Consider the following 26,167-nt stretch of genomic DNA (forward strand, 5'->3'; position numbering starts at 1 on the left):
TACTGTTAATGAAAAATTAGGCTCTTGCTACAAATTGTTTTTTCTTGCTACAAATAATGCTGATAAAATGTTTTTTGTATGTATATCTGATGCACACACACATCTAGTCTATATTCCATGTTTATCTGGGAGTGGACTTGCTGGGCCACAGACTGTGTGGATCTTCAGCTTTATTAGAAATGCCAATTATTTTCTCCAAAGTGCTTATATTGGTTTTTGCTTTCACTAATGATATGCATGAATTCCTCTCATTCTGACAACATCTATATTTGTTGGGATTTAAAAATATTTGTTGGCCTTGTGGTTCTGAAATGGTATCTTTTTATTTCAATTTGCAGTTACTTCATTAATAATAAGATTGAATGTCTTTTTTTTTTTTTTTTTTTGATGGAGTCTTGCTCTGTCGACTCCTGAGTTCAAACAATTCTCTTGCCTCAGCCTCCTGAGTAGCTGGGATTACAGGCGCATGCCATCATGTCCCAGTAATTTTTGTATTTTTAGTAGAGACAGTGTTTCACCATGTTGGCTAGGCTGATCTCGAACTCCTGACCTTGTGATCCCCCCGCCTCGGCCTCCCAAAGTGCTGGGATTACAGGCGTGAGCCACAGCGTCGGCTGTATTGAATGTCTTTTCAAATGTTTATGGCCACTTGTGTTTTCTTTTCTCTGAACAGCTTTTTTGCCAGTTTTTCTATTCATTTTTCATTTGTTATTAAATTATGGTAGTCATTTAAATGTTCTGGATGAGAATCTTTTGTTGAGTGTGTGTGTGTGTGTGTATAAAACATCTCTTAATTTGTGACTTTAAACGTTTTTTATTGTACTTTGTGATGAATAAAAGTTGTTGATTTTAATGTAGTCCAATTTATTAATCTTTTTAAATAGTTAATGCTTTCAGTCTTTTGTGTAAGAAATCCTTTCCTGCTGTCGTATTATAAAAATTCTGTTATAAATTGTGTTTTACTGTTTTTACAGAAGAAAAATAGTACAGTATGTCTCTTACATTTAGGAATGTGCTCCACCTGGCAGTGATTTGGTGTGAAAGAGTTCTCTTCGTTCTCAGTTGCTGTACTACTACCACTATGTCTTTATCTTGGCTCAGTAAGTGTTGGTGGACTGGGCGCAGTGGCTCACGCCTGTAATCCCAACACTGGGAGGCCAAGTCAGGCGGATCACAAGGTCAGGAGATCGAGACCATCCTGGCCAACATGGTGAAACCCCATTTCTACTAAAATACGAAAAATTAGCCGGGCATGGTGGCACGTGCCTGTATTCCCAACTACTCAGGAGACTGAGGCAGGGGAATTGCTTGAACCCAGGAGCCGGAGGTTGCAGTGAGCCAAGATGGTGCCACTTCACTCCAGCCTGGCGACAGAGCAAGACTCGCCTCAAAAAAAAAAAAAGTGTTGGTGTTTGGAAGAGGAGTTTTGATAGGGCACATACCTTCAGTTTGTCCTTCTTCGTGAGTATATTGGCCATTCCTTCCTCTTGGCTTTTTCATGTACATTTTATGGTCACTTGTCATGTTCAAGACAAAGGCTATTGAAATTTTTAAATTTATCGGTTAATTTCAGGTAGAATTGCTCTCCTTAAAATGTAGAGCCTTTAGGCCAGGCGCAGTGGCTCACACCTGTAATCCCAGCACTTTGGGAGGCCGAGGGGCGCTGATCACCAGAGGTTGGGAGCTCAAGATCAGCCTGACCAACATGGAAAAACCCCATCTCTACTAAAAATACAAAATCAGCCAGTGTGGTGGCACATGCCTGTAATGCCAGCTACTCAGGAGGCTGAGGCAGGAGAATCGCTTGAACCTAAGAGGGGAAGGTTGCGGTGAGCCAAGGTTGTGCTATTGAACTCCAGCCTCGGCAACACGAGCGAAACTTGCTCTCAAAAAAAAAAAAAGAAAAAGCCTTTTTTTATCATAAATATGCATTTATATCTTTCCATTTATTTATATCTTTTCTATTGTCTTTTAATAAAGTTTTAGAATTTTTAATCTTTTGTATATTTATTGCTGCATATGCTTTTTTGTTACATAAATGGTATTTTATGAAATATTTTAAATATGCAGATAAAAATAGAGAATAGTATAGTAAACCCCTATGTGCCTAGTCCAAGCTTTGTAAAATGTTAGCACTGTGCATTATTCCCTGTTGCTGTTCCTTCTCCTCCAATTACATGTTAGAAATACAATTATTGTTCCCATTGTTTACCTCTCCTATTTCATTGTCCTCTCTCCCTCCTTCCCTAGTAGTGTTTCATGACAGATTTCCTTTTTCTTTTCTTTTCTTTTTTTTTTTGAGACAGGTTCTCACTCGGTCACATCGACTGGAGTGCAGTAGTGTGATCTCTGCTCACTGCAACCTCCACCTCCTGGTCTCAAGCAGTCCTCCCACCTTAGCCTCCTGAGTAGCTGGGACTAGAGGTGTGCACTACCATACCCAGCTAATTTTTGTATATTTTTTTGTAGAGATAGGGTCTCAACATATTGCCCAGGCTGATCTCGAACTCCTGGGCTCAAGTGATCCTCCTGCCTTGGCCTCCCAAAGTCCTGAGATTACTGGCATGAGCCACCTTGCCTGCCCAGAATTTTCATTCTTACACATGTTTTTATATTTCTACTATAAGTGTATTTATCTGCAAGCAGTATAAGTTACTAACTTGTATGTTTTATAACATGAATCGAATGATGTCCTTTATTAAAGCAGTAGCTTTTTTGTATCAGGAGAAACTAGTCTTTCAGGAAAATCTTTTTACCTACACTATTGGTGACTTATTTTTCTCCGGGTTTATCACTGAAATATTCCACCTTTGGAATTTGGAACTCATGCTATTTTTTTTAAATTTTTATTTATTTATTTTTTTAGGCATATAGGAAGCATTTAACAAATGCTTGTGGCTTTATTGATTGAACTTACAAGCTGCAGGCATACTTTTATTTATATGTAAATTTGTCTCTGCAAATTGATTTTTTTTAATTATTATACTTTAAGTTTTAGGGTGTAATGTAAACATTAAGAGCTATAGATTTTACTTCAAACATTGTTTTAGCTGCACCCTTAATTTTTGATATGTTGTATGTTTATTATTCAGTTCAAAGCATTTTATAATTGTGGTTTCTTATTTGTCCTATATGTTATTAAGAAGCATATTACTGTAATTACAAATACTTGGGGCTTTTCTAGATATCTTTTTGTAATTGATTTCCAATTTGATTCTGTTTTGGTCACAATACAAACACCATATTACATCAGCTTTTAAAGTTTATTAGGACTTTAAAAAATTTATTGAGATGCATCAGAAGAATTGGTGAATGTTTTTTCTGCACTTGAATGTATGTTCTGCAGTTTCTGGATTTACTCTTCTAGAACTTAATTAGGTCAAGTTGATTGTTCAAGTTTCTATTCCCTCCCTCCCTCACTTCCTTCCTTCCACCCTTCCATCCATCCATCCATCCATCCATCCTTTTTTTGTTTTTACTTATTCATCTTACATAACTGCAACTTTGTACCCTTTGATCTACATACTCTTATTTATTCTAATTTCCTCTTCCCTGCCCTACCCCTTCCCTTGGTAATCACCAGTTTTCTTTTTGTTTCTATGTATTATATGTATTTTTTCCAGATTCTACATATGAATGAGATCATGCAGTATTTTTCTTTCTATGTCTGGCTTATTTCACTTAATATAATGTCCTCTGGGTTCATCCCCATGTTGTCGTAAATGGCAGGATCTCATTTTTTTAAGACTGAATAATATTTCATTGTGTATGTATATATGTATACCACAATTTCTTTATCCATTCACTCGTCAGTGGACACTCCAGCTGTTTCCATATCTTGCCTGTTGTGCATAAAGCTGTAGTAAGTGTAGGAGTGCAGATATCTTTATAAGGTGATGATTTCATTTCCTTTGGGTATCCTTCAAATTAAATTAAACTACATCACATATGTCTTTAAGCTCCTGTCATTCTTTGTGTTTTTGTTATCATATATTTTGCTTTGATTTCTACCATAAAACAACTTTACAATGTTTAAAAAAATTAAGATATGAAAAAAATATATTCTATATTTACCCACACATTTTTCACTTCCAATGCTCTTCATTCCTTGTATACATGCGAGTTTACATCTGGTATTTTAGTTCAGCTTGAAAAACTTCCTTTAACATTTTCTGTAGTGCAGGTCTAACAGCAAATTCTCTGAACTTTAGTTTGTCTGGGATTTGAAATTCCTTAAAAAAATCTTGATCAAACTACAGATTTTAGGTGACATTATTGATATTTCTACATAAAATAACCAGTTTCCTTGGTTTTTTTTTTTTAACCCCTTTTTCTCCTGACTTTCCTTGAAGTCAAATGCTTCATTTCCGAAGTACAAGACGACTTTTCAACATTAATTAGTTGAAACCAGTTTGGAAACTGAGGGTTTCAGTAACTCTTCCCAGATGACTTCCTTTCACTGCCTGTCTCCTCTTTTCATTGTGCCAGTTGTTAAGGAATACCAGTTTATGTGACATTTTATGTAGGTGTTCTGTTTACAAAACCTCTAGTTTTATTAGCTATGAAGATTTGGTATGGTAGTCTCAGCTAACTCATTGCACTAGAGGCCTTTTTAAGAAGAAACAACACTAGAGTGTTAAGACACTGCAAGACTAATAGAAGGGTATTTTTTAACTTCTTGAAACATTGTCTGCAGTGATTAAAAGTTCTGTGTTTTTTTTTTTCATGAGCAATTGAGGCCATAAAGAAAAGGAAAGTGAAGGGTTTTAAAGTTATACAATATTCATTTCCATATTTTATAACTTAAGATCTTTTCTCTCTCAGTATCAAGATAAATAACTTTAGCAGGAGCATATACAGACCAGTCTTATCTCCATTGTCCTTAGAGGACTCCTTTTCAATTACCAGTCTTCTCTGTCTCCACGGAGAGGTCCATCAGCAAAACCTCTCAGATTTATCTCCAAAATAGAGCCCAAACTTGACTACTTCTCCTCACCTTCAATGCTTCCACTTAGTCCTAAGGTATTTTTTCTTTCTTTCTTTCTTTTTTGAGATGGAATCTCGCTCTTGCCACCCAGGCTGGAGTGCAATGGCGTAATATCAGCTCACTGCAATCTCCACCTCCCAGGTTCAAGCAATTCTCCTGCCTCAGCCTCCCAAGTAGCTGGGATTACAGGCGCCTGCCACCATGCCTGGCTAATTTTTGTATTTTTAGTAGAGACGGGTTTTCACCATGCTGGCCAGGCTGGTCTCGAACTCCTGATCTCAGGTGATCCGCCTGCCTCAGCCTCCCAAAGTCCTGGGATTACAAGCGTGAGCCGCTGTGTCCGGCCACTATTTTTTAAAATTTTAATTCAATTCAATTTATTTATTTATTTTAGTGTTAAGGTCTTGCTTTGTCACCCAGACTGGAGTGCAGTGGCGCACTGTAGCTTCGAACTCCTAGGCTTAAGTGAACCTCCTGCTTCAGCCTTCTTAGTAGCTGGGACTATAGGCGTGTACCAGCATACCTGGCTAATTTTTTATTTTTTGTAGAGACAGGATCTCATTATGTTGGCCGGGCTGAGAGTCCTAAGGTCTCTCTTGGTCTCTTATCTAGACTTCCCTAATAGCCTCTCAACCTGTCTCCCTGCTTCCACTTTTACCTCCTAAAAGTCTATTCTTCACATAGCAGCTAGGGTCAGCCTTTTATAATCAAAGTCATATTATGTTAATTCTCTGCTGAAAACCCTCCAGTGTTTTCCCTTTATGTTTAGAATAGCAACCAGTTTTCACCATGGCTTACAGTATCCTACACAGTCTGGTTCTACCTCTCAAATGACCTACCATTTTATCCCTTACTCATTCTGTACCAGACACACTGGCCTCATTGCTTTTCCTTGAACATGTTAAGCATGCTTGTTTGCTGGGCTTTATTCTTTTCTTTTTTTTTTTTTTTTTCAGACGGAGGCTCACTCTGTCACCCAGGCTGGAGTGCTGTAGCAGAATCTCGTCTCACTGCAAACTCCGCCTCCTGGGTTCACGCCATTCTCCTGCCTCAGCCTCCCGAGTAGCTGGGACTACAGGTGCCCGCCACCGCACCCAGCTAATTTTTTGTATTTTTAGTAGAGACGGGGTTTCATCGTGTTAGCCAGGATGGTCTCGATCTCCTGACCTCATGATCCGCCCGCCTCGGCCTCCCAAAGTGCTGGGATTACAGGAGTGAGCCACCATGCCCAGCCTGCTGAGGTTTATTCTTACTGTTTCCTTTGTCTGGAATGTTCTCCCAGATATTCTCAAAGCTCACATCATCTGTTTATTCAAGTCTCTGCTCAAAGTCATATCACAGAGCACTTTTCAAGTAGCAGCTCTCCCCCTTTGTCTCCTTGCTAACATAGTCACTCTCTATTTCTTTATCCCTAATAAATGAAGAGAGATATCAGGAATATTATGGAGGCTAAGTGGGGATTTCTAGCAGAAGTCCCTTTCTTACTATGTATGAAGTATATATATATACATTTGTTAGTGCATTTTATGGTTGTCTTGTTGTTGTTTTTTATTTTGAGACAGGGTCTCACTCTGTCTCCCAGGCTGGAGTGCAGTAGCAGGGTCATAGCTTACTGTAACCTTGAACTCCTGGCCCAAATAATCCTTCTGCTTCAGCTTCTTGAGTAGGTAGGACTACAGGCATATACCATCGTGCCTGGCTTATGTGTTTTTTGTTTGTTTGTTTGTTTGATTGTTTGTTTTTGAGACAGAGTCTCGCTCTGTCACCCATGCTGGAATGCAGTGGTGCAATCTCAGCTCACTGCAACCTCCGCCTCCTGAGTTCAAGTGATTCTCCTGCTTCAGCCTCGTGAGTAGCTGGGATTACAGGCACACACCACCATGCCTGGCTAATTTTTGTATTTTTAGTAGAGACTGGGTTTCACTATATTGGCCAGGCTGGTCTCGAACTCCTGACCTCGTGATCCGCCTGCCTCAGCCTCCCAAAGTGCTGGGATTTGAGCCACCGCGCCTGGCCTTATTTTTCATTTTTTGTAGAGACAGCATCTTGCTATGTTTCCCAGGCATGATGATACATACACGCTTGTAGTTCTAGCTACCTAAGAGGTCTCAAACTCCTGGCCTCAAGCCATCCTCTCACCTCAGTCTTTCAAAGAAGTGGGATTACAAGTATGAGCCACTGTGCCCACCCTACATTTTATGCTTCTTAAGCAATTGGTTCACTACCTAAAGTACATTATGAAGTTTGTAACTGACAAAGTTACTGGAAAACTTAGATTTGTAACCTTCCCCAAAAGTATGTTGTCAAAAGACAATATTATAACAATTTTATTTTAAAGGTCTTTTAAAAATAATTAATTTTTTATGGTTTTTTTGAGAGGGTGTGTTATTTTTTATTTTTTTTTGTGGAGACAGAGTCTCACTGTATTGCCCAGGTGGGTCTCGTTGTGTTCCCCAGGCGGGTCTCACCGTGTTGCCCAGGCTGGTCTTGAACTCCTGGCGTCAAGTGATCTTCCTGCATCCAGCCTCCCAAAGTGTTGAGATTACAGGCATGAGCCACTGTGCTCAGCCAATTTTAAAGATCTTAATTGGCTTTTATTATCAATTGTAGAATCAGGCAACACCTCATTCTGTGTTCCAATGAGCTGAGCAGAGGAGGTTGACTTTATAGACAGAAAAGGACTGAGGAAAGCAGAAATAACAAAAAGCAGATTGGGACTGGGCACAGTGGCTCATTCCTATAATCCCAGCACTTTGGGGAGGCCAAGGGGGGAGGATAGCTTGAGGCCAGGAGTTCAAGACCAGCCTGGCCAACACAGCAAGACCTCATCTCTAACAAAAACTGAAAAATAATTAGCCAGGCATGGTGGTGCATGCTTGTAGGCCCAGCTACTTGGGAAGCTGAAGTGAGGTGGAAGGATTGCTTAAGCTCAGGAATTAGATGTTGCGATGAGCTATGACCATGCCACTGCACTTAAGCCTGGTTGACAGAGCAATACCTTATCTGAAAGAAAAGAAAAAGTGGATTGGTCGTTTCAAAATTACTTTCTTTGCAAGGGTTAAAGTAGACGGTACTTTTTTATCATGCCGGCTAACACTAGCCTATTGGGGATTTGGCTATTATCTCTCTCCTGATTTCTTGGAAGGTCAGATAAACAACTTAGTTTTGGCTTAGTGGCATGGAACTTCAACATGAGTGAATCCATTTTGGTTTGATCTGTTGAGCCTAGTGAAGGAGCTCTGTCCAAAACAATGGCCACCTATAAGTTTAATTTAACAACATGTTTACCTGCATTAAGAATATATTATTTGGCCAGACTTGGTGGCCCATGCCTGTAATCCCAGCACTTTGGGAGGCCAAGGCAGGCAGATCACGAGCTCAAGAGATCGAGACCATCCTGGCCCATCTCTACTAAAAATACAAAAATTAGTTGGGCATGGTGGTGCGTGCCTGTAGTCCCAGCTACTCGGGAGGCTGAGGCAGGAGAATCACTTGAACCCAGAAGACAGAGGTTGCAGTGAGCCGAGATCACACTACTGCCTTCCAGCCTGGTGATAGAGCAAGACTCCATCTCAAAAAAAAAAAAAAACAAGAATACATTATTTATTATTTCACTCTGTTTCCACCTTTGTTTTTCCCTCCTTTGTTTCACATTTATGTTCTGTTGTTATTTAACATATTATTTCATTCTGTCTTAAATTCTTTCTGAAACAATTTAGCATATAAATGTGTAAACTTGAAGGTTGTAGCATTACCTACAGAAGTGTAACTGGCAAACAAAACAAGGTCAGTTCTTTTTTCCATAGTCTTTTTTTTTTTTTTTTTGGACAAGGTCTCGCTTTGTCACCTAGCAGTGTAGTGGTGTAATCACAGCTCACTGCAGCCTCGACTTCCTGGGCGCAAGGAATCTTCCAGCCTCAGCCACCCAAGTAGCTGAGACTACAAGTACGTGCAACTATGACTTATTTTTTATTTTTTATATTATTTATTTATTTATTTTAAATTTTTTTATTTTTATTGAGACAGGGTCTCACTATTTTGCCTAGGCTGGTCTTGAACTCCTGAGCTCAAGGGATCCTCCCACCTCAGCCTCCCAAAGTGCTAGGATTACAATTGTGAGCCACTGCGCCTGGACAATAGTCATTATTCAATAGAAAAAAACCATAGTGACATTAGTAAGTTTTAATGTAAAAAGTTATTGAAGATAACTTGACTTTTTAGGGTAGTGAACTTCTGTGTGTTTAACACACTTTTTCTGGAACTTTCATTCCCCATTCATATGTTTAACATACTTCTTTGTCCCATGTGTGTACTTCAGGACTACCTAGCTATTCAAGCTGGATACAGTTCCCCATCCACCTAATCAGAGTTAATTTGTCCAAGGGTGGACATATAATTTATTTGGGCCAATGAGAACCTTCCCTGATAATTTTGCATTTGCGACTGAAAGATTATGGTTAAAACTATAATATGTGCAGCTCTCTAGCTCTAGGCAGCCATGTTTTTCTTTATGTGGAAAAAGCCATTCTACAGTGAGGAAAGATTAGGCTAGCCCATGGAAACAGATGTGATTTTAGAATAAAACGTGCCCTAGTCCCAACTGTGTCTTTGTCCACCTTCTTGTCTTTGTATAATTCTTTTAAATAAGGTACTCCAGTGTTGTTTTAGTAAATTCCTCTTTTTGCTAAGCCAGTTCAAGAGTTTCGGTCACCAGAAGAGTCTTTACTAACAGTTATTTATGGGTAAGGTTGGTAGTAGGAAGTACATGTGGGTAAGGAATCCATATGCTATCCTAAGCAGCCTAAACCTGGGAGGCTGCTCAAATATAGAAAGCTTTTATTTCTTGAACTAAATTATGAAGATATGCAAGTTGATGAGTAGTTAAGAATATGTAACAATTTTTATTAAAGCCATTTTCTCCAACCTTAGAATGTTTCAGGTTTTTCTGTTGTTTAATATTCTCATTTCAATCTGGTGCCTAAGCTTTTATAGGAGGTAATAAAATCAGAGATAATAATGTCAGGCTCTATTTGGTCATTTAGATGAAAGGAAGCCCTTGGAATAGAACAGTTGTGTGCAGCGTACATTGTATCATGTGACTAAATGTTAGCTAAGTCTCCAGGGACAAAGCTTTTATCACTGGCAGAGTGTAGCAGCCAGAGCTTTCCTCTTCTCTTGCAATCAGCACTTTGTGTTTAATGTTTAAAAATCTTTGGCAAACACAACAGAAGAAAGGTTGTAGATGTTACCTTTAATTGGACTTTAAAAATTAATACAGTATAACAGTGTTCTGGTTTTTGCCCTTTTGCCATTGACCAGATGAAGAGAAGCCAGAATACTTTCTCAGCTCTATCTTGTTCTTTTAAAAGGCAGTGGTATTAAGAAGAAATTATTTGCTCTTAATGGTACTTTGGCTAGATGCATTTTTGAATTTTGTTTTTTTGTATACATAATCTATGTACAATAATATTTAATGGTTTTATATAGGAGAGAGATTATTCAATTAAACATAACAGGTGATCACTAGACCTCATTACTACCAGTCTCAATTTCTTCAAACAAAGATTCTAGATGCAGGAAAACTGACCAGTTTTTTTTTTTTTTTTAGACAGAGTCTCACTCTTGTCGCCCAGGCTGGAGTGCGATGGCGCAATCTCAGCTCACTGCAACCTCTGGCTCCTGGGTTCAAGCAATTCTCCTGCCTCAGCCTCCTGAGTAGCTGGGATTACAGGCGCCTGCCACCACGCCTGGCTAATTTTTGTATTTTTAGTAGAGACAGGGTTTCACCATGTTGGCCAGGCTGGTCTTGAACTCCTGACCTCAAGTGATCTGCTGGCTTCAGCCTTCCAAAGTGCTAGGATTACAGGCATGAGCCACCATGCCCGGCCGCATATTTGATTTTTATCTGCTCTTCTAAGCCCTTGCCACCTTCTTATGGAGGTACAAATGAAACACTAAAACAGACAATAACAACTAGTCTTGATAATCTTCAAAGTGAAATGTTAACTTTCCAGTTTTTCAGTTAACTAAAATTAACTAAAAGTTAAAACACATATTTTCTCTATCTTCAGAATTAGGTTGCTGCCACTAGAAGGTAAATGGGCGTCTTGAGAAAAAATGACTTTTGACTTCTCTTTGGGATTAATGTTCCAAGCCACCAGCCTATGCCATATGCTCTTTCATTAAGAAAGTTTCTCCACCACTTGGGTGCTCTCATGATTTCCACCAAGACAGAAGAGGCCAGGAAATGAACTTCTCTTTTCCCAATATATCTGCACTAGTATTAGTATTCCTTTGGTGGTACCAGTTCAGTCTGTTCAGAGATCCCCATCTGCTGGTCAAGCCCCCCACACAATAAAAAATAACAGTACAACCACAAAATACAACATTAGAAAGCTTAATTGTAATAATACAAATAAACAATATAGCATAACAAATTACATTGCATTTACATTGTATTAGATATTAAATGTAGAGATAAAGTGTATGAGAGGATGTAAAAAAGTTACATGCAAATAGTAAACTATTTTATATAAGGAACTTGGACATCCATGGATTTTGGTATCCTTGAGGGTCCTGGAACCCAGCAGATCCTGAAGGATGAGTGGATTCTATAGATTCCTTTCTGTTGTTTATAAGCCATCACTCCTCTATTCTTTACTAAAAATAATTTCCAAAGGCACAACTATCTTTCAACAATATGACTATTTTTTCATGGGGTCACCTTATACCAATCTCCAAGTTACTCGTTTGTGTTAAATATAAAGCTTCATACTGGATAGTCTTTCCCCCTAATCTCATATCATGGTATTTTTCTATAATAGATGCCATCACTGGGTCTAATGGAGATGGGCTCCTGGTTGGGGCTGCCTTGCCAGAGTTTTTCTTTTCTTTTCTTTTCTTTTTGAGACCGAGTCTCACTCCATCACCCAGGCTGGAGTGCAGTGCTGGGATCTTGGCTCACTGCAACCTCTGCCTCCCAGGTTCAAGGGGTTCTTGTGCCTCAGCCTCCCGAGTAGCTGGGTTTACAGGCATATACCACATGCCACACACCCGGATAACTTTTGTATTTTTAGTAGAGTCAGGAGTTTCACCATGTTAGCTGGTCTCAAACTCCTGACCTCAAGTGATCTACCTGCCTCAGCGTCCCAAAGTGCTGGAATTACAGGCGTGAGCCACCACACCCTGCAAGCCAGAGTAATTTTTATCAATGCTACTACTGCACCCTTGGGTTTAAGTCTTCCTTGTGTACTTGTACCACGGAGAATGTTTCTTTCATGTCCCTCTCTCAGTAGTAGACTTTTTTTTCTTGTTACTTGATGCTTGCTAGTCTGGTAGTGGGTACCAAGGTAGATATGGTATTGTCCTGGTTTGACTTCAGCCTTAGGTAGGCCCTTGTGTACGTGAGACTTGGGGGTGGGAATTTCTGAGTGATTCTGCTGCTTGGTAGCCCTTAGGAGATCTCTAATGTTATAGATCTGGGATAGTTTGTTGCCTTTCTCTGAGTGGCTTAAGGCTTATGTTCTGTCAAGAGAAGGATCAGCATGTTCCTGCAGCAGTGACCACTCACCTCTTCCGAGCCTATACCATAGAAGGAAGCTTTCTCCAGTCTCCCCCGCTGCCCCCAGTCTATCTTGTGAGCACTCAGTAAAGGTTCATATGTATAAATTCCCCATGAATCTATAGTTCACAGGGTTTTTATATTTTTACAGTAGCCCACATTTGGACTTTAGTAGTTTGTTAAAAACTTTAGCTGGTTTCCTCTTACTCATTTCTTCTATGTTCTTTTAGTGTCCTATCCAAAGTAAGTCAGTGCTCAGATCATGTATCTCCTTAGAGGCATTTGTTTCTCCTTAGGTTCCAGGTTGGTTTGTTTCCCTGTGAATTTAGCTCTAGTAAGTGTAAGGAAAGTTACGATTTGTACATTGTTTGGTCTTTTCTTGTTAGTTTGGGAGAGATGTTTTTTTCCTAGCTCTGTACATCCTGAGTGAAATCTGCTTTAAAAAAAAATAAAAAGACAATTTATTTAATCATTATCTCTGCTTTCTTACCTTTCATTGTATTCTGCTCTCTTATAGTGTGGCTTATGACACTCTCAGATCTGCCAGAATGTTAACGATAACCTCCTTGTTTGAAATCTAATGGACCTTTTCAAGTTTTGTCTAGTCTACCTCTCTGGTACATGTGACACTGTTAATCATTCCCACCTACTTTTAAATTGATAACGCATTATGCTGCTTTTATTTCTTCCTCTTGCTGTTCTTCTTAGTTTTTAATCTTCTATTTTAAAACAGAAAACCAAATAATATGTTACTTATTTCATATTATTGAAGTAATTTAATTTCTGTTAATACAAATCTTAAAAACATAAGAGAATAAAGAAAAAAATCACTCATAGTCCTACCATTCAGAGATGACAACTGTGAACCTTCTGTCTAAATGACCCATGGTTTTACTAAGTATTTCACATAAAGACATTTAAAAATCATGCATTTTGGCCGAGCTTGGTGGCTCACGCCTGTAATCCCAACACTTTGGGAGGCCGAGGTGGGCGGATCACCTGATGTCAGGAGTTCAAGGCCAACACGGTAAAACTGCATCTCTACTAAAAATACAAAAATTAGCTGGGCATGGTAGCAGGTGCCTATAATCCCAGCTACTTGGGAGGCTGAGGCAGGAGAATCACTTGAACCTGGGAGGCGGAGGTTACAGTGAGCCAAGATCGCACCATTGCCCTCCAGCCTGGACAACAAGAGTGAAACTCTGTCTCAAAAAAAAAAAAAAAAAAAAAAATCATGTATTTTGGCTAGCCACAGTGGCTCACTCCTGTAATCCCAGCACTTTGGAAGGCCAAGGCAGGCGGATCATTTGAGGTCAGGAGTTAAGAGACCAGCCTGGCTAACGTGGTGAAACTCCATCTGTACTAAAAATACAAAAATTAGCCAGGCATGGTGGCACACACCTGTAATCCCAACTACTTGAGAGGCTGAGGTGGGAGAATCGTCTGGACCCAGAAGGTGGAGGTTGCAGTGAGCCAAGATCACACCACTGCACTCCAGCCTGTGCAACAGAGTGAGACTAAGTAACAAATGGATAAATAAAAATTTAAAAATAAGTTATGCATTTCATACTTTCATACCTGGATTTTTTTTCACTAAAGTTTATTTCACATGACATTTTTCTGAACTATACAGCTCTTAAAAATTAAAACACTCATCATGCAAATGTATCATGATTTATTGGAACAGTCATATAATTGGAATTATAGGTTATTTCTAATTCTTCCTGAGATAATTTAGTAAACATTTTTCTATAAATAAGCATTACTTACATATCTCTGATTTTATTAGTTTTCTAAAAGTGACAGTATTGAGTCAAATGGTATTATATAGTTTTAAAATGTGCTTTTCTGGTTTTTTAAACTACATAATGGATAGTGGTTGATGGAGTTTTTTTGTAACTATTGAGATATAATTCACAAACCATTCAGTTCACCCATTTAAAGTATAAAATGTAATGGTATTTAGTGTATTCACAGAGTTGTGCAGCCATAACTACAATCAATTTTAGAACATTTTCATTACCTCCAAAAAGAAACACCCTACCCATATTCACCTCAACCCCCTGCCACCCTCTATCCATAGGCAATTATTAAGTTACTTTGTATCTCCATGGATTTGCTTATTCTGGACATTTCATATAAATGAAATTATATAATATGTGGTTATTTGTTTGTTGAAACCTACAGATCACTTTTAGAATCGTCATCTTTACTAAGTTGAGTCTTCCATTTTATGAACATGGTATGTCTCTATTTAGGTCTTCTTTGATTTTTTTCATCAGTGCTTTTTAGTTTTCAGCATACATATTAGTACCTGTTTGGCTACACTAATACCTGTATATTTTAAAATAACTATTTAAATGGCATTATTATTTTTATTATTGTCATCATCATTTTAGAGACAAGTTCTCACTCTGTCACCCAGGCTGAAGTACAACGATGAGATCATAGCCTACTGCAGCCTCAAACTCTGGGTTCGAGTGATCTCCCCACCTCAGCCTTCCAAGTAAGCTAGGACTACAGATGCAGGCCACCATGCCTGGCTAATTTTTTAATTTTTTTGTAGAGATAGGGTCTTGCTGTATTGCCCAGAGTTGTCTTGAGCTACTGGCCTTAAGTGACCCTCCTGCCTTAGCTTCTAAATGGTATTATGTTTTTAATTTCCGTTTCCAATTGTACATTGCCAGTGTACAGACATAAAATAAATTTTATTTTGTGTTGACCTGTATCCAGTGATCATGTTTGCTCACTTATTAGTTCTAGTGTTTTCTTGCTTTTTTGTCCTTTGTTTTTATAGATTTCTTCGCATTTTCTACATAGACAATCATGTCCTCTCTGAATGTACAGTTTTATTTCTTCTACTCCAATCCTTATGGTTTTGGTTTTTGGGGATTTTTTTCTCTTTATTGATTTGGGTAAGACTTCCTTAGGACTGGTGGTCAGAGTGTTCATGAAAAAACGAAATAAAAGGCATCTAGATTGAAAAGGAAATCCCAACAGGTTTTTTTTTTTCTTGTAGATACAGATAAGCTGATTCTAAAACCTACAAGAATGGCAAAGAAACAAGAAGAGCTTAAACTGGTTAGTACTTTTGTTGTTGTTGTTGTTGTTGTTGTTGTTGTTTTGAGACAGGGTCTCAGTCCTCAGTCTGTTGCCCAGGCTGGAGTGCAGTGGTGCAATCATGAGTCACTGCAGCCTCAGCTTCCTGGGCTCAAGCAATTCCCTGACCTGATTATCTGGGACTACAGATGTCAGTCACCATGCCCAGCATTTTTGTTTGTTTGTTTGTTTGTTTGAGATGGAGTCTTGCTCTGTCACCCAGGCTGGAGTGCAGTGGCGCGATCTCCGATCTCCGCTCACTGCAAGCTCCGCCTCCCAGGTTCACGCCATTCTCCTACCTCAGCTTCCCAAGTAGCTGGGACTACAGGCGCCCGCCACCAGGCCTGGCTAATTTTTTTGTATTTTAAGTAGAGACGGGATTTCACCGCGTTAGCCAGGATGGTCTCTATCTTCTGACCTCGTGATCCGCCCGCCTTGGCCTCCCAAAGTGCTAGGATTACAGGCGTGAGCCACCGTGCCCGGCCTTTTTTTTTTTTTTTTTTTTCTTTTCATAGCGACAGCATCTCACTATGTTGCCCAGGCTGCATTTTGTACATCTTTATCTAATTACTTTTTTTTTTTTTTTTTTTTCAAGACAGGGTCTTGCTCTGTCACCCAGGCTGGAATGCAGTGGCGCAGTCTTGGCTCACTGCAGCCTCCACCTCCCCGGTTCAAGTGATTCTCATACCCTAGCCACCTGAGTAGCTGGGATTACAACCACGTCCAGCTAATTTTTGTATTTTTTGTAGAGATGGTGTTTTGACATGTTGGCCAGGCTGGTCTTGAATTCCTGGCCTTGTGTGATCTCCCTGCCTCTGCCTCCCAAAGTGGGATTACAGGCGTCAACCACCACGCCTGGCCAAGTCTCCATTATTAGGAGGAAGACAATTAGTCCTTAACTATAGGTATTGTTAGCTATAGATCATCTCTAAATTCCCTTTATTGGGTTTGGTAAGTTCCTTCTATTCTTAGTTTACTGACTTTTTATTATGGAAATAACCTGTGTTTTGTCAAATGCTTTTCTGCATCAATTGGTATGATCATGTGGATTTTTTTCTTTAGACTGTTGGTAGACTGATGATTATATTGATTGATTTTTAAATAAACTAGCCTTGCATTCCCTAATAAACCCCACTTGGTCATGTTTATTATTCCTTTTATATATTTCTGGATATGACTTGCAATATTTTGTTGAGGCTTTCTTTTTTTTTTTTTTTTTTTTTTGAGATGGAGTCTTGCTCTGTCACCTGGGCTGGAGTGCAGTGGCACTGCAAGCTCCATCTCCCGGGTTCACGCCATTCTCCTGCCTCAGCCTCCCACGTGGCTGGGACTACAGGTGCCCGCCACCACACCTGGCTAATTTTTTGTATTTTTAGTAGAGACGGGGTTTCACCGTGTTAGCCAGGATGGTCTCGATCTCCTGACCTCATGATCCGCCCACCTCAGCCTCCCAAAGTGCTGGGATTACAGGCGTGAGCCACCGCGCCTGGCTGAGGATTTTTATGTGTATGTTTATGAGAGGTATTGGTCTGCAGTTTTCTTTTATTTTAATGACTTTGACTGGTTTTGGCACCTCCAGTGTATGGGATCTGCCGAGTCATATTGCCTAAGTAACACGACTGTTATCTAAGAGCCTCAACCTGATGTAGAGCTCTTTATGCTCTCTGCCCCACTCAAAAGAGGCAACCTTCCACATCTACTGATAGTGGGTCAGAGCAGTATTCTCAAATACTGCATCTGTTCTGAAGAAGTTTACCACATTTTATACATTTTCATTAGTGTTGGAAGTACAAAGTGCAATACATTTTTCTAATTTGGAGAAGAGATCCAGCATGTTCTATGCTACTGGACCCCTGAAACCTTTATCATTGGGGCAGGATTCTCTATCTTTGTGTTTTGTCTCTTGCTGCTTGGAGTACATTTTTTTCTGCTAAGGTATCCAGTATATTTGGTACTTTTGGTGAATAAGGCTTGATGAATATGATGCCATCAACATAGTGGACCAATATCATGTTACATGAAATGTTCAGATAGTTCAGGTCCCTTTTGACTATATTGTGATGGCAGAATTAACATAGTCTGGGGAGCAGGACCATGACAGTATATGTCAAGTAGGCAAACTATGCTTCACATGCCAAATCTGGCCTGTGACCTCTTTTTATGCAGCTCATGAGCTAAGAATTTTTTTAAAAACCTTCTAAATGTTTGAAAAAAGTCAGAATAGTATTTTCTGGTATGTGAAAATTTTGTAAAGTTTAAATGTCCATAAATAAAATTTTATTAGAACACATTCATGCCCATTTGTTTACATATTGTCTATGGTGGTTTTTTGCTACAATGGGCAAAGTAGTTGTGATGGAGACTATGTTGACATTCTTCTCAATTTGCACTCTTCCACAGCACGCTACAAGTCTCAGTGATGTAGTCATAACTTAATAACATATCAAGAGTCACACATACCATTGTCATGTGATGTTTTAAAAAATCACCAGTGAATATGCATTATGTTAAATCAAGAAAAGAGAAAGTGGATTTGAGTGTTACACTTTTAAGACACAATGGACTGTGGATAATTTTTTATTGAGTTAGATGACAAAGTATTGTATTTATTATGTGGTGACATTATAGCTATGCTAAAATAATATATGTCAATTTTATCAGACTAAGCTCTCAGCACAATGTTTTCAACTCATAGGAAAGTAATGGTCAGAAAAGGTAGAAAACTTAAGATGGGATATCTCATGAAGCATAATTTAGTCACATACACAGACACAAAAATGGGCCGGGTGTGGTGGCTCACACCTGTAATCCCAGCACTTTGAGAGACTGAGACAGGTGGATCACTTGAGTCCAGGAGTTTGAGACCAGCCTGGGCAACACGGCAAAACCCCATCTCTATAAAAAATACAAAAAAATAAGTTAGCCAGGCATAGTGGCATGTGCCTGTAATCCCAGCTACTTGAGAGACTGAAGTGGGAGGATCACTTGAACCCAGGAGGTGGAGGTTGCAGTGAGGCAAGATTGAGCCACTGCTCTCCAGCCTGGGTGACAGAGTGAGACGGTGTCTCAAAACAAAACAAAACAAAAAAATGTAAATGAGGCTACACCAAAGTAAGTTTCTAAGTGGTACTTTTGTTAGCCAAGCAAGGAAAATCATTTACTGATAGTGAGTTAATTAAATTGTGTTTGGTTGTAGTGGCTGAAGATATGTATCCTAAGAAAATTAACATTTAAAAGATTGTTCGCCTTTCCATAAGGAAAACTGAGGACACTGGGAACACCACCAGTGGTCAATTATAAAACAAGGCAAAAAAGAAAAAGGCAATCGATTTTCTTGACTCTTGAATAGTCTCTTTGAGACAACTACAGGCAAAATGTATAAAAAACATTAACTTAGTATAACCTGAAGTGGAATCTGCTAAGATGTATTAAAACTGTTAGTGGTAAAGATTTATGTGGAACAGAAAAAGACTTTGTTGGACAAAGTTATAAAAGCTATAGTTAAAGCCATAGTTATTCATTGTATTATTTATCAGCAGGTATTTTGTGGAAAATATTTGAAACTCTTTTTTTGTGTTATTGAACCAGTAGTGTTAACAGTGAACTTCACTGCTTTTGCAACTTAAACATCATTTGTTCTGTGAATTTTTGTCCAAAAGAGATGCCGGCTATCCTGAATTTATTTACCACACAAAAGTTCAATGACTTTGCAATTGTAAAGTTTTATTTTGAATTTTTGAGCTCAGGGGCAAGACTGAAACTTTTCTAAGTAAGAAGAATCTCTCTCAACCAATATGTTAGAAAATGAATGACTTTGAAATTTATTTTTTGCTGCAGACTTAATAATTTTTTAAATTAATTCAATAGCAAATCACAGTTATGTGCTGCAGTAGAGTCATTTCAATGTTAACTCACATTGTTTGAATCAGAACAAGAAGTGGGATCTATAATTTTCATATGAATTTGGAGTGAGTATATTTTCCAAGCTCAACCTACAGTTCCAGCAAGAGTTTTTGGACCTTGATTCAAGTGCAAAGGAAATTTCCATGTTTTAAAATCCATTTAACTTTGTGGTTGAGGAGCTTCCACCTAACCGTCAATTGAAAGTGATTAATATACAATGTAATGAAATGTTAAACTGCAATTATCAAGAAAAGAATCTAATATAATTCTATGAATGCCTTCCAATTGATGAATATGCTCAATTAATATCATATGCTCATGACTGATGTCAGTATTTGGTAATATGTATCATCTTTGTTAAGGACATTTTCAAAGATTAAATGTGTAAAATCTCATTACAGATTAGCTTTAACAGGTGTACCTTACAATTAATTTTAGTAATTGGGAACACTAACTTTGTACCCCCATTTTAGCAAAATGTTATCTCCACACAAAAAGGATTCTCTTCTTATTAGGAGACTTGTATTTTCAAAAAAATTATACTAAAATATTATTAATATGTTTTGAACTTCATCAATAAAAAGTTTGGGAAATGTGCATTTTTTGGATAATGCAAATAAGTGCCTTTATCATATCCTCCATCTTGCCTCTTGACTCACTAAGCTTAAAATATTTACTATGTGGCCTGTACAGATAAAGCTTTGACAATCCCGCTATATATTATTTTTCTATATATATTAGATTATATTGTTTTTTCAATGCATACTTCCTCTGATTCACCTTTCTTGTGAATAGATATTGAAAAGAATGCAATCTCCAAATCAGTAGATACACACCATGTACCAAAGGCCGTGTTAATTTGCTAATTATGATTTCTTTACTAAATACCACATCTGGCACAACAGCTACATTCAGTATTACTGTTTGGCTAAAATTACGGTAGTTCATTGTTTTCTGCCATAATTCATCCAGTTTTTGTAGAAATCTGACTTGTGAATTAAATGGGGATGAGATGAGGACTACCTGCCTGTATTATTCACAATTCTCCAGAGAAACAAAACCAATAAGATGTGCATCTATAAAGAGATTTATTTTAAGGAATTAGCTCCTGTGATTGTGGAGACTTGGCCAGTCTAAAATCTGATTGAGGAGCCCAATAGGCTGGAGATACAAGAAAGAGTTGTAACGGGAGTCTGCTGTAGATTCAGGAAGAATTGATGTGCAAATGAGGTCTGAAAGCAGTAGGAGAGAGAATTCCTCTTGCTTCAGGGAAATCAAGTTTTTGTTCTATTCAGACCTTCTCCTGATTGGACAAGACCCACCCACATTATGGAGGGCAACCTACATTACTCAGAGCTCACAAATTTGAATGTAAATCTCATTCAGTAACTCTCTCAGAAACATCCTGAATAGTGTTTGATGAAATATCTAGGCATCATGGCCCAGACAAGTTGACATATAAAATTAACCATTAATCCTATATCCTTTACATTTCTGAAGGTATGTCTGATCTCTGCATATCCTTTAGGGATACAATGCTATTTTTTACTTACTGTCTTGGGAATGGATGGGACATTTTTAGGAACTTTACTAATGAATTATATTTGCTTTGACTCCACAGGTCAGGGCACCAAGGTAAGGGTTCTACCAACCGCTAATATGTCCATTCTGGTTTTGTTGTTTGTTTTTATTATACTTTAAGTTTTGGTATACATGTGCAGAACGTGCAGGTTTGTTACATAGGTATACACGTGCCATGGTGGTTCGCTGCACCCATCAACTCGTCATCTACATTAGGTATTTCTCCTAATGCTAGCCCTCTCCTAGCCCCCCACCCGGTGACAGGCCCCAGTGTGTGATGTTCCCCTTGCTGTGTCCATGTGTTCTCATTGTTCAACTCCCACTTATGAGTGAGAACATGTGGTGTTTGGTTTTCTGTGCCTGTGTTAGTTTGCTGAGAATGATGGTTTCTAGCTTCATCCATGTCCCTGCAAAGGACATGAACTCATCCTTTCTTACGGCTGCATAGTATTCCATGGTGTATATGTGCCACATTTTCTTTATCCAGTCTATCACTGATGGGCATTTGGGTTGGTTCCAAGTCTTTGCTATCGTGAACAGGGCTGCAATAAACATACATGTGCATGTGTCTTTATAGTAGAATGATACGTAATCCTTTGAGTATATACCCAGTAATGGGATTGCTGGATCAAATGGTATTTCTGGTTCTAGATCCTTGAGGAATCGCCACACTGTCTTCCACAATGGTTGAACTAATTTACAGTCCCACCAACAGTGTAAAAACATTCCTATTTCTCTACATCCTCTCCAGCATCTGTTGTTTCCTGACTTTTTAATGATCGCCATTCTAACTGGCATGAGATGGTATCTCATTTTGGTTTTGATTTACATTTCTCTAATGATCAGGGATGATGAGCTTTTTTTCATATGCTTGTTGGCCACATAAATGTCCTCTTTTGAGAAGTGTCTGTTCATATCCTTCGCCCACTTTTTGATGGGGTTGTTTGTTTTTTTTCTTGTAAATTAGTTTAAGTTCTTTGTAGATTCTGGATATTAGCCCTTTGTCAGATGGATAGATTCCAAAAATTTTCTCCCATTCTTTAGGTTGCCTATTCACTCTCTTGATAGTTTCTTTTGCTGTGCAAAAGCTCTTTAGTTTAATTAGATCCCATTTGTCAATTTTGGCTTTTGTTGCCATTGCTTTTGGTGTTTTAGTCATGAAGTCTTTGCCCATGCCTGTGTCCTGAACAGTATTGCCTAGGTTTGCTTCTAGGGTTTTATGGTTTTAGGTCTTACATTTAAGTCTTTAATCCATCTTGAGTTAATTTTTTGTATAAGGTGTAAGGAGGAAGGGATCCAGTTTCTGTTTTCTGCATGTGGCTATCCAGTTTTCCCACCATTTATTAAATAGGGAATCATTTCCCCATTGCTGGTTTTTATCAGGTTTGTCAAAGATCAGATGGTTGTAGATGTGTGGCATTTCTGAGGCCGCTGTTCTGCTCCATTGGTCTTATATATCTGTTTTGGTACCAGTACCATGCTGTTTTGGTTACTGTAGCCTTGTAGTATAGTTTGAAGTCAGGTAGCATGATGCCTCCAGCTTTGTTCTTCTTGCTTAGGATTGTCTTGGCTATATGGGCTCTTTTTTGGTTCATATGAAATTTAATGTAGTTTTTTTCTAATTCTGTGAAGAAAGTCAATGGTAGCTTGATGGGGATAGCACTGAATCTATAAATTACTTTGGGCAGTATGGCCATTTTCACAATATTGATTCTTCGTATCCATGATCATGGAATGTTTTTCCGTTTGTTTGTGTCCTCTCATTTCCTTGAGCAGAGGTTTGTAGTTCTCCTTGAAGAGGTCCTTCACATCCCTTGTAAGTTGGATTCCTAGGTATTTTATTCTCTTTGAAGCAATTGTGAATGGGAGTTCACTCATGATTTGGCTCTCTGTTTGTCTATTAGTGGTGTATAGGAATGCTTGTGACTTTTGCACATTGATTTTGTATCCTGAGACTTTGCTGAAGTTGCTTATCAGCTTAAGGAGATTTGGGGCTGAGACGATGGGGTTTTCTAAAAAGACAATCATGTCTTCCGCAAACAGAGAAAATTTGCCTTGCTGTCTTCCTATTTGAATACCTTTACTTCTTTCTCTTGCCTGATTACCCTGGTCAGAACTTCCAATACTATATTGAATAGGAGTGGTGAGAGAGGGCATCCCTGTCTTGTGCCAGTTTTCAAAGGGAATGCTTCCAGCTTTTGCCCATTCAGTATGATATTGGCTATGGGTTTGTCATAAATAGCTCTTATTACTTTGAGATATGTTCCATCAATACCTAGTTTATTGAGAGTTTTTAGCATGAAGGGCTGTTGGATTTTGTCAAAGGCCTTTTCTGTATTCATTGAGATAATCATGTGGTTTTTGTCATTGGTTCCGTTTATGTGATGGGTTACGTTTATTGATTTGCGTATGTTGAACTGGCCCTGCATCCCAAGAATGAAGCCGACTTGATTGTGGTGGATAAGCTTTTTGATGTGCTGCTGGAGTCGGTTTGCCAGTATTTTATTCAGGATTTTCGCATCGATGTTCATCAGGGATATTGGCTTGAAATTCTTTTTTTATTGTGTCTCTGCCAGGTTTTAGAACCAGGATGATGCTGGCCTCATAAAATGAGTTAGGAGTCCCTCTTTTTCTATTGTTTGGAATAGTTTCAGAAGGAATGGTACCGGCTCCTCTTTGTACCTCTGGTAGAATTTGGCTGTGAATCCGTCTGGTCCTGGGCATTTTTTCGTTGGTAGGCTATTAATTACTGCTTCAATTTCAGAACTTGTTATTGGTCTTTTCTGGGATTCGATTTCTTCCTGGTTTAGACTTGGGAAGGTGTATGTGTCCAAGAATTTATCCATTTCTTGTAGATTTTCTAGTTTATTTGCGTAGAGGTGTTTATAGTATTCTCTGATGGTAGTTTGTATTTCTGTGGGATCAGTAGTGATATCCCTTTATCATTTTTTATTGTGTCTATTTGATTCTTCTCTCTTTTCTTTATTAGTCTGGCTAGCGGTCTATTTTGTTAATCTTTTCAAAAAACCAGGCCCTGGATTCACTGATTTTTTTTTGAAGAGGTTTTTGTGTCTCTATCTCCTTCAGTTCTGCTCTGATCTTAGTTATTTCTTGTCCTCTGCTAGCTTTTGAATTTGTTTGCTCTTGCTTCTCTAGTTCTTTTAACTTTAATGTTAGGGTGTTGATTTTAGATCTTTGCTGCTTTCTCCTGTGGACAAATTTAGTGCTATAAATTTCCCTCTTAACACTGCTTTCGCTGTATCCTAGAGATTCTGGTACATTGTGTCTTTGTTCTCATTGCTTTCAAAGAACTTATTTATTTTTGCCTTCATTTCATTATTTACCCAGTAGTCATTCAGGAGCAGTTTGTTCAGTTTCCATGTAGTTGTGCGGTTTTGAGTGACTTTCTTAATCCTGAGTTCTAATTTGATATTTGATTGCACTGTGGTCTGAGAGATTGTTTTTTATGATTTCCATTCTTTTGCATTTGCTGAGGAGTGTTTTATTTCCAATTATGTGGTCAATTTTAGAATAAGTGTGATGTGATGCTGAGAAGAATGTATATTCTGTTGTTTTAGGGTGGAGAGTTCTGTAGATGTCTATTAGGTCTGCTTGGTCCAGAGCTGAGTTAAAGTCCTGAATGTCCTTATTAATTTTCTCTCTCATTGATCTGTCTAATATTGACAGTGGGGTGTTAAAGTCTCCCAATATTATTGTGTGGGAGTCTAAGTCTCTTTGCAGGTCTCTTAAGAACTTGCTTGATGAATCTGAGTACTCCTATATTGGATGCATATATATTTAGGATAGTTAGCTCTTCTTGTTGCATTGATTCCTTTACCATTATGTAATGCCTTGTTTGTCATTTTTGATCTTTGTTGGTTTAAAGTCTGTTTTATCAGAGACTAGGATTGCAACCCCTGCTTTTTTTTGCTTTCCATTTGCTTGGTAAATATTCCTCCATTCCTTTATTTTGAGCCTATGTGTATCTTTGCATGTGCAACGGGTCCTCTGAATACGGCACACCGATCGGTCTTGACTCTTTTTCCAATTTGCCAGTCTGTGTTTTTTAATTGGGGCATGTAGCCCACTTATACTTAAGTTTAATATTGTTATGTGTGAATTTGATCCTATCATGATGATGCTAGCTGATTATTTAACCCGTTAGTTGATACAGTTTCTTCATAGTGTCTATGGTCTTTACAATTTGGTATGTTTTTGCAGTGGCTGGTACCGATTTTTCCTTTACATATTTAGTGCTTCCTTCAGGAGCTCTTATAAGGCAGGCCTGGTGGTGACAAAATCTCTCAGCATTTGCTTGTCTGTAAACAATCTTATTTCTCCTTCACTTATGAAGCTTAGTTTGGCTGGATATGAAATTCTAGGTTGAAAATTCTTTTCTTTAAGAATGTTGAATATTGGCCCCCACTCTCCTCTGGTTTGTAGGGTTTCTTCCAAGAGACCCACTGTTAGTCTGATGGGCTTCCCTTTGTGGGTAACCCAATCTTTCTCTCTGGCTGCGCTTAACATTTTTTCCTTCATTTCAGCCTTGGTAAATCTGATGATTATGTGTCTTGGGATTGCTCTTCTCGAGAAGTATCTTTATGGTGTTCTGTATTTTTCCTGAATTTGAATATTGGCCTGTCTTTTTAGGTTGGGGAAGTTTTCCTGGATAATATCCTGAAGAGTGTTTTCCAACTTGGTTCCATTCTCCCTGTCACTTTCATGTACACCAATCAAACATAGGTTTGGTTTTTTCACATAGTCCCATATTTCTTGGAGGCTTTGTTCGTTCCGTTTCTTTTTTTTTTTTTTCTCTAATCTTGTCTTCACACTTCATTTCATTAAGTTGATCTTCAATCTCTGATATTCTTTCTTCCAGTTGATTGATTTGGCTATTGATACTTGTATATGCCTCATGAAGTTCTCGTGCTGTGTTTTTCAGCTCCATCAGGTCATTTATGTTCTTCTCTAAACTGGTTATTCTAGTTAACAATTCCTCTAACCTTTTTTCAAGGTTCTTAGATTCCTTGCCTTGG

General features: G+C 38.5%; 1 protein-coding gene across 24 annotated transcripts in view; it reads left to right on the forward strand.

The window, feature by feature from the left end:
- The window catches only part of LOC134808766 (uncharacterized), a 418,516-nt gene that overhangs the window by 83,799 nt on the left and 308,550 nt on the right, over window positions 1-26,167 (forward strand). For all 24 annotated transcript variants that reach the window (XR_010152427.1, XR_010152431.1, XR_010152426.1 and 21 more), the window contains one exon: window positions 15,568-15,629. Coding sequence is in view for 5 of the 24 variants with exons in the window: in XM_063797382.1 (XP_063653452.1) it covers window positions 15,600-15,629 (30 nt within the window). In the remaining 19 variants the exon portion in view is untranslated. The remainder of the gene's footprint in view (window positions 1-15,567; window positions 15,630-26,167) is intronic.

This window comes from Pan troglodytes, chromosome 18, assembly GCF_028858775.2.
Source record: "Pan troglodytes isolate AG18354 chromosome 18, NHGRI_mPanTro3-v2.0_pri, whole genome shotgun sequence".
Taxonomy (NCBI): Eukaryota; Metazoa; Chordata; class Mammalia; order Primates; family Hominidae; genus Pan; species Pan troglodytes.